Consider the following 9,463-nt stretch of genomic DNA (forward strand, 5'->3'; position numbering starts at 1 on the left):
GATTGTGTTTTAGGATGGAACTTTATTCGTTGAAGATGGAAGAAGGTACTGTAATTCAAGACCACATCAATGCCTTTAATCAGCTAGTTTTCCAACTTATGAATATTGATGAGCAGATTAAAGAAGAAGAGAAGACGCTACTCCTATTGTCTTCCTTGTCGAAGTCGTATAAACCATTAGTTTAGACGATAATTGAAGGGAAGCAGACTTTGAAGTTTGACGATATGACAACACTCCTACGTGAGAACGAAAGAATGATGGGATAGGAGAGTGCATCTAATGATGATGAGAGTGTACTAGCTTTTGAAGGTTCTAATCAAGGCAGGAGTACGGGAAGATGTGACAGTTATCAAGGAAGGTCAAAATCTCGGGCCCGAGACAACAGTGAAAAGGAGTATTATTATTGCGGAGAGAAGGATCACATTAAGTTTAGATCTTCCCAGATGCGTGATGATTTAAAAAGTATTAGACAGATGAAGCTTCAAGAAAATGGGAAGAAGGCGGGCTCCTCGGTGGTTGTGTGTGATGAAGATGTGATTTTATTGATGTAGAGTACATGTACTGATACGAGTAACACTTGGGAGTTAGATTCTGCAGCCTCTATGCACGTTTGCAACAACAAAAATTATTTTAACACATTGAAAAAAGATAAAGAATTTGATGATGTGATTGTTGGAAATAACGAGAAGATGAATGTTGAAGGTGTTGGAAGTGTTCGCCTCAAGCTTCATACTGGGAAGGTCGGAATTCTTCATCATGTGAGATATGTGCCATCGTGTGGTGTTAATTTAATTTCGTTAGGTGAGATGACATCACGTGGATACAAGTATGTGGGTGAAGGAGAATGGTGCAAAGTGTATAGAGATGATGATTAGATTTTTCAAGGGAGGAAGAATAGTAACCATATTTACTATTTAGATGGACGATCTATTAATAGTGTAGATTACTCTTCTTAGACTCTTGTCCACAAGGGAGAGGTGAAGAACAAGATGAAGAGAGTGAGTTTTTCTGAAGCATTTGAGACACTCGAAGATTTTTTGTTGAGGGATGATATGTTGGGTATCAACTCAAACTCCAAGTTAGTATAGTGTTTTTTAATTCTTTGTAGAACTTCATGAGAATTAGATAGAGTTAGAGATCTATCATAATTAGGAGTTTGGGTTCTATCATAATTAGGAGTTTGAATCTTATTCTAATTAGGAAGTTAGGCTAGAAATAGGGTTTTGGTTTCCCTATATATGCCCTTCTATTGTTAGAGGAAAAACTTAGAAGAAGAAGTATATAGAGAAAGAGAGAGAGAGGGTTTGGCAGTCTTTGTCCGTGCAAAAGATTATAATTTGGAGGTGATAATGGATTAATTTTGATCCCGTGGTTTTTCCCTGTTGAAGGTTTTCCACGTTAAATTTTTTGTAATTTTATTTGCTGCGTTTGGTGATTTTTCGGGTTTTTTAGATCTAAAAATCCCTACAAGTATAACATGAGCAGTGATTTTAAGGTTTTTGACAAGAGAGATTTTAATCTCCAATAATGATCATGGTATTTTACAGCCTTAAAATGGTTTTGGATAAGATGATCCAAATTTCGTATCATGTTTTCCCCCTATTCTAGTTGTTTTCCAATGCTTCAATGTTTAGATGACTAGTATGCACCCCGTGCAAAGCACAACCCCTTATTTTTTAGCACTGCATTTTGAACTTGTCTCCCTCTAAGTTTTAAAACATTTGATTTAATTATTGTATGCTTAAAATTAGAAATCATATCTGCTACTCTATACTAAAAGAAAGATCCAAAATTTTAATATATTTGATTTAGAAATTATATCTACTCCCATATACTTAAAGAATGATCCAAGTTTTAATACATTTGATTTGTTTTACTATTTATAATATAGTAAATTAATGTGTATGAACAGTAACTTCAAGTATGGATGAGCATATCTAATTTACTGTTTATGCTATAATACCACCAAATAACTTATTATTAAAAGAAACCATAAGTAATTTTTGTTTACAAACACAGTGTCTAACCCTATTTGTTTATAAGTCCACTATTTCAAAAATCCATCTTAAGTACATAATGATCCACGAGTTTGATACTTTTTTCAACTCCACAACATCAAATAATAATAAATAGATAAATTGTTATTTATAAACCCAATAAGCTAACCCAATTTTCTTTTAGGTCACCCACTTGAAAAATTAATCATAAACCTAAAATACTTCATCAACTCTAATAATATAATATAATAATACAATGAAGGACCATATAAAGAGTACTTTTTGCTATAAACCCAAAATTCCCTAATTATTTTTTGACCTAAAATACTCTAATAATTACTTTCAAACTTGATTTATATTTCATAAAATTATCATATCATAAGTTACAACTGTAGATTGATTATTTAGCTATAAATCTTATCCTTATTTATTTTCAAACCTACCTATTACAAGGATTTTTTATTATAAATCTAAAGTATTAGATCAATTTATTTTACAACTACACACCCTTGAAAATCACTCTTAGAGTCAAAAAACTACACCAACCTATTTTTAAACTCAATTTGTGATAGTTTGTACATATGGTTAAGTTGTTATATGTCACTTTGACTTGATTTATTTTTTCTTAAGAATATAAGTGTACAATATTTTAGACCAAATGCTTAAGCATTATTTTAGGTTTTTTGCACATTGTTGTAATGTCACAAATGATAGATGAGTTTTTTCCTATAAGTTCAAAGTTTTATACTCATTTATTTTTAAAATCCACCCACTTTACAAAAAACAATTTTGCTAAATCAAAAGTATTCTGGCAATATTCTATACATGTAAGTAGTTATATTTCATTTTAACATGTAAAATTTTGTTTAAAGTGGTTAGGTAGAGTAGGGATTCTATTAGAAGACCCTATCTAATAGAGTAATCTATCCACTAATGGGCAGTTTGTTCGTAAATTATGGTAATTCTATTAATGATGTAAACAATCCCACTTTTATATGAGTTGTTTTCATAGAAATCCTACTATTTTGATACACCATGTATTTCATAAAGCAACATCGAAAATATTTTTTTTTGTATAAACTCAAAATTTTAGCACAATGTCTTTTAAACTTACTCTCTTCGAAAAAGGAGTTCTTGTGTATATGTTCAAAATATTGCCTTCATTTATTATTAAAGTCACTCACATCCAAGATCACTCTTGAGATCCAAAATATTCATTCGAACAAATCTTAAACTCACTTTTCATTTTTACTAGCTCATCATATGTGAGTTTCTATATTTTGTTATAACCTTGTCCATTTTCATTCTAAATCCAAAGTCATACTACTTATTTTTAAACCCACTCACTTCCAAAGCTACCCTTAAACACAAAATACTCAACATTATTTTTAAATCTATTTTGTATTTCAACGGTTTGGTATACATTGTGAGTAATTATATTTTTGTTTCAAGTGGTCAGATACAGTGTAGTTTTTAACTAAATATTTAATTCATAATTTTTTTTTGGTTTTTCACCTCAAAGCCCAAAGTTCCCCTCTATTTTTTGAGCCCACTCATATTCATAGTTATTTTCTCTAAATTTTTCGGTGTACTATGTAACCATATGTATTAAACATTATATTTTATCTTCTTCCATGTTAATGTTGTGGCTAAGTGAACCGTAAATGTGTTTTTTATTTACTTTATTTATTTTAAAACTCACTCATTTTTAAAATTTTTATCTCTAAGCCGAAAATTTTACATTCATTTACTTTTTAGATCCACTCAGTTTCTATATCACCTTGGATCTAACACACTTAAAAGAATAAATTTTAAACTATTGTATATTAGTAGTTTTGTATCTTTGTAGATGGTATAATTTGCTTTAACTTACTATTTTATTCAAAGTATTAGGTGTACAATATATTTTTAGGAAAATACCTAAACTATATTTTTTATTGTTTTTACACAGACGCCAAGGCAACACAGTTCAATGTTGCTCGTTTATCTATATACTAAACCTATTGAGGTTTGTACTCTAGTTTGGCACTATTCATTCTATAGTACCCAACAATAGCTCATACTTAAAAGAAATAACTAATAAAAAGGCTTTTGTCTATCTACCCATTGTTATAACTATTGCTACATTTAAGCCTACCTACATCAATGATCTACATTAACAACAAAATGTACAACGGGTTTGTATTGTAGCTCGGTAACTTGGATTCTACACTTTACCCTTAAAACAAATACTAACAAATTGCTTTCTTTTTATAAACCCAAACGAGTGATCCAATTTACTTTTAAATCCACTCACTTCAACAGCTCAAGTTTAAGCCTAAAATGCACCATCAGCTTCATAAAATAAGATAATAATATAATGAGGACAATATAGAAGTTTTTTCTACCTTTAAGCTCAGAGTTCTTTTACTTTTAAATCCACCCAATTTACTTTTATATCTATCTACTTTCTTTTTGGTAAATGAAAAAATTTTATTCATCCCCAATATGTAGAATTTTTGTACATCAAGAATCTCAAGAACATGTAATTGAGATAACAAATCAAACCCTATAGCTAAAGCTCAAGACCTAGCTAAACAAAAAACCAAGAACAGATACAAAAACCTGCACATAACCAAAGTGCAAGCGATTATCAGCAGGGGGGCTTCAAGCTTCAGCCCCTTATAACTCTGCATATCAATCTGAGAAAACAAAAGAGGATCAGGGGAGTATGCAAACTGCAGGCTCAGCCCAGATTTCAACCATATAAATCTTCCCAGTAAGCAGATAATGGACTGTTAAGCACTGCAGTTAACATTTCAAACTTGATTTCTTTCTCCAAGCTGACAGGATCTTTGCTTCTCTGATTAAACAGCCTGTCATTACGTTCTCTCCAAATGCAATAGATTGTAGTTGTTAATGCCATCCTCTTTATTTTTTGCTTGAATCCCCTTCCCTTCAACCTTTTAGAGTACCAATCCAACACATATCTCCAAAGGCAAGATTTCCAATTGAACTTCAACCAATCCATGATAGAATTCCAAACTCTACTTGAATAAAAGCACAAGGCAAGATTTCCAATTGAACTTCAACCAATCCATGATAGAATTCCAAACTCTACTTGAATAAAAGCACTCAAAAAACAGGTGATCTCTAGATTCCTGTCCAGCTCCAGAACATAGGTAACAAGTGTTAGAAGTGATTATACCCCTTTTTAATAACCTGTCTTGTGTGAGAAGCTTGTTCTGAATCGCCAACCAACTAATAAAAGAGTGCTTAGGGATATTCGATACTTCCCAGACAGTATTGCACCAAGGCACCATATCTATCTACTTTCAGAATCATTCCTAGGCTCAAAAATACCCAAATGAATTATTTGTAAACCTACTTCGTATTTCATAAATTTGCTATATAGTGTCTACTCTAAGATAAGATATTTTACCCAATATCCAAATTCTTATTCTTATTTATTTTCAAATCCACCCCCTTCCAAAAAGAATTTTAACCTATAAATTGAAAGTTTAAGCTCTATTTATTTTTATACTCACTTCCAAGATCACTTTTAGACTCAAAATACCACAAAAAAGTTATTTATAAACTCACTTTGTGTTTGACATATGGTTTTAGTTGATGTATTTCACTTTAACTTGATATATTTCTTTTCTAAGTGCTTACGGATGTGATGTATTAAACGAAATTCTTAAAGCATTATGTTTAGGATTTTACTTGTTGGGGTTGTGTCTTTGATTATTTGTAGAACTTCATGAGAATTAAATAGAGTTAGAGATCTATCATGATTAGGAGTTTGGCTTCCATCATAATTAGGAGTTTGAATCCTATTCTAATTAGGAAGTTAGGCTAGAGATAGGGTTTTGGTTTTCCTATATATATTCTTCTATTGTTGGAGGTAAAACTAAGAAGAAGAGAGTGGAGAGAAGATGTAGTAGAGAGAGCCAATATTCTTGTAATCTAGGGTTAGTAAAGGACGTAGCCTGATTCAAGAATATTATGTGAGAGACAAGGGTTCGTGATCTTTATTCGTGCAAAAGATACAAGGAGTGGGCTTTGGAGAGAATATGAGAGTTGATTATATATGTGAGGTTGTGAGATTGAGAGATGAGAGTTAAGAAGTTCCTCTTGTAGTTCTTCCTGATACATAGTGAATTTCTCGTATTGTTACTCCGAGGACATAGGTCCAAGTTGGTCGACCAAACCGTGTAAATCCCGGTGTTTTTTTTCTTGATTGTGGTTGTTTTATATCTTGTTGATTGTGTGTTATCTTCGAAGTTGCGCATATTGTAGTAGACAGGGAGAGTGAAATTCCCCAATAAGTGGTATCAGAGTCATGATGATGGTGATGGATCCGGGAGCGAATTCGCAAGATAGAAGACGACGTTGTGCAAGATTGAAGATCGACGTTACAAGAATCAAGATGAAAAGAAAAAGAAAAAGGAAAAAATTTTGTAGCAGCGGTGTACTGTAGCAGGCGAGAATGAAACTGTAGCAGGAACACTGTAGTAGCACGGCGGGTACTGTTCACCCAGATCCAATGGTCGAGATTGATTTGTCTTTTGATCGAGAATTTGAAGGCGGATTTTGGTGATCTAGGAGTCGTTCCTAGGGTATTTCGACGTGCTGAGTTCATTTTTGGAGTTGGTTTTATCAAATTTAATCTCTACAGTTACTGATTTGAATTTTGATCATGGTTAGAGAATGATAACTTCTTCGGGTTTGAAGTTTGATATTCCGCTATTCAATGGCAAGACAAATATAATGGCAGATAAGGAGCATGAGTTGGTTGGTATGCAAACTAGAGGAGAATAGTGCTAGATTAGGTGGAGCTTGCAAGCTGGCACGACCGAGTGACACGCAGGGTAATAGAAATGGTGGCATTAGACTTGAAGACGATGAGCGCTCATATATTCGGTCCAAGCCAAGTGATGGAGGAGATAGAGGCATCCGACTTGTAGTGTGGAGTAGGAGAGGTGCACCGATATGATTCGAGATGAGCGACGTAGGTGGAGCACAAGGACAACAAGTAAGGGGAGGCTATTGTCAGGCTTAAGTTGGGAGGACAAGCATGATTGATTTGCTTTTATTGTCAGAGGTAGCGAAGATCTCTTAGTGCACGCAAAAGAGGTGGAGGCGCCACGGTGAAGCAGATGATAGTGAGGGTCATGAGACAACCAGTTGGAGTGCATATATTCTGATTAGGAGTGTGGCTGCTTTGATTTGAAGTGCAAAATAAATAGAAGACTCTAGCGGGAGAGACAAAGTTTCAAGAAAACGATGATATATCTTCAAGGGAGTTTGGGAATCAAATCCAATGTGGAGATTGTTGGGATTATGCCTTTGATTCTTTGTAAAATTTCATGAGAATTAGATAGGGTTAGAGATCTATCATAATTAGGAGTTTGGGTTCCATCATGATTAGGAGTTTGAATCCTATTATTATTAGAAAGTTAGGCTAGAGATAGAGTTTTGGTTTTCCTATATATATTCTTCTATTATTGGAGGAAAAACTAAGAAGAAGAGAGTGGAGAGAAGATGTAGTAGAGAGAGCCAATATTCTTGTAATCTAGGGTTAGCAGAGGGCGTAGCCTGATTCAAGAATATTGTGCGAGAGGCGAGGGTTTCGTGATCTTTATCCGTGCAAGAGATTACAAGGAGTGGGCTTTGGAGAGAATATGAGAGTTGATTATGTATGTGAGGTTGAGAGATTGAGAGACGAGAGTTATGTGGTTCCTCTTGTAGTTCTCCCTGATACATAGTGAATTTCTCGTATTGTTGCCCCGTAAACATAGGTCGAAGTTGGTCGACCGAACCATGTAAATCCCGATGTTCTTTTTTCTTAATTGTGGTTGTTTTATATCTTGTTGATTATGTGTTGACTTCGGAGTTGCGTATATTGTAGTAGGCTGGGAGAGTGAAATTCCCCAACGTTACTATCATAGCAGCACAATGAAGTGTAGACAAGTTTTTTTCCTTATATGTCCTAAGTATTAGCATCAATTATTTTAATTCATCCACTTCTAAAAAGGATTTTTTCCCCATAAAGCCAAAGTTTACTGCCTCTCCCCACCCCCATCCCCCCCACCCAAACTCAGATTTATTTTTGTTCTTGGAATGGAATATCTGTTAAGAAGGTTAAACATTCTTAAAAATGACAAACTATTCAAATATCATCCCAAATGCTCCAAGTTAAATATCACTCACCTATTCTTTGCTGATGATTTGCTCCTGTTTGGAAAAGCTGACATCTACTCTGTTGCAAAGCTATACGGTTGTCTTCAGGAGTTTAGTCAAGTTTTTGGGTTAGAAGTTAACCCAAATAAGTGCTCTGTGTACTTAAGTGGCATTGATGAAAATTTGAAACAGCAGATTTGCACTCTTCTGAATTTTTCTGAGGGGGTATTACTAGTGAGATACTTGGGGATGCCTTTAATCTCTAAAAGATTATCCTCTCTGGAATGTTCCCCTATGATAAATAAAATCACTGATCAGTTCCAAAGCTGGCAGAAGAGGAAAAACCTTTCTTATGCTGGTAGATTACAGCTTATCAAATCTGTAATTTTCGGGGTTCAAATATTCTGGACAAGCAACTATATCCTACCTATGAAGATCCTAGAGAAAATTGACAGATTATGTTCTAACTTCCTTTCGAATCATAAAATACATTTGGTGTCATGGGAGACAATCTGCAAAGATAAAAAACAGGGAGGCATTGGAGTGTTTTCGGTAAGAAATTGGAATCTTGCAGCTGCAACTAAGCTTCAATGGTTGATTCATTTAAAGAAAGACTTGTTGTGGATAAAATGGGTTCATGAAAATTATCTGAAACAACATAATATCTGGCATGTTCAAGTAAGGGTGAGCAATTCATGGATGTGGAAGCAACTTCTAAAGGTGAGGGATATTCTCATTGGCAAATTTGGGAATGTTAGTAATATGCAAAATGCAATCAGTAAATGCTGTTCTGGGGGCAAAGTCTTTATATCCTCTATTTACAGAGAAATTGCACAACATACTCCTGAGGTGAATTGGTCGGATACTGTCTGGGATAGTTGGAACTACCCCCAAACATTCCTTTGTCCTGTGGCTAGCTATTCATGCAAAGCTATTAACCAAAGACAGGTTATGTCATATGGGGATACTGGACACAAATATATGTGTCTTGTGTTCAAATCAGAGCAATGAAACCTGTCGACATCTCCTATTTGAATGTAAATATTCTATTGAGGTGTGGAACAATATGATGAACTGGCTGGAATACAAATGGAAGTCATGTAGTTGGGATAGTATCATCGATTGGTACAGCACCAGGCTAAGGGGAAATGGGTTCATGAAGAAATTGAAGAGGCTAGCTTTGTCTGCAACAGTATATGCGATTTGGATTGAGAGGAACCAGCGGATCTTTCAGCAAAAGACTAGAACTCCTGAAGTTCTTTTTCGCAATATCAAGATCTCCATTCTTTCAAAAGTTTTGA

The 9,463-nt window shown here is 34.2% G+C and overlaps 1 protein-coding gene across 1 annotated transcript; it reads left to right on the forward strand.

Annotated features, from left to right (window-relative positions):
• On the forward strand, nucleotides 8,103–9,173 carry LOC109838614. Its single transcript, XM_020407044.1, has one exon. The coding sequence runs from the start codon at nucleotides 8,103–8,105 to the stop codon at nucleotides 9,171–9,173; it is 1,071 nt and encodes a 356-aa protein (XP_020262633.1).

The sequence above is a fragment of the Asparagus officinalis genome, chromosome 4 (assembly GCF_001876935.1).
Source record: "Asparagus officinalis chromosome 4, Aspof.V1, whole genome shotgun sequence".
Classification (NCBI taxonomy): domain Eukaryota; kingdom Viridiplantae; phylum Streptophyta; class Magnoliopsida; order Asparagales; family Asparagaceae; genus Asparagus; species Asparagus officinalis.

What these genes read in the sequence shown, in the direction of transcription:
- LOC109838614 (XM_020407044.1), top strand. Translation starts at nt 8,103, where the DNA reads ATGGAATATCTGTTAAGAAGGTTAAACATTCTTAAAAATGACAAACTA.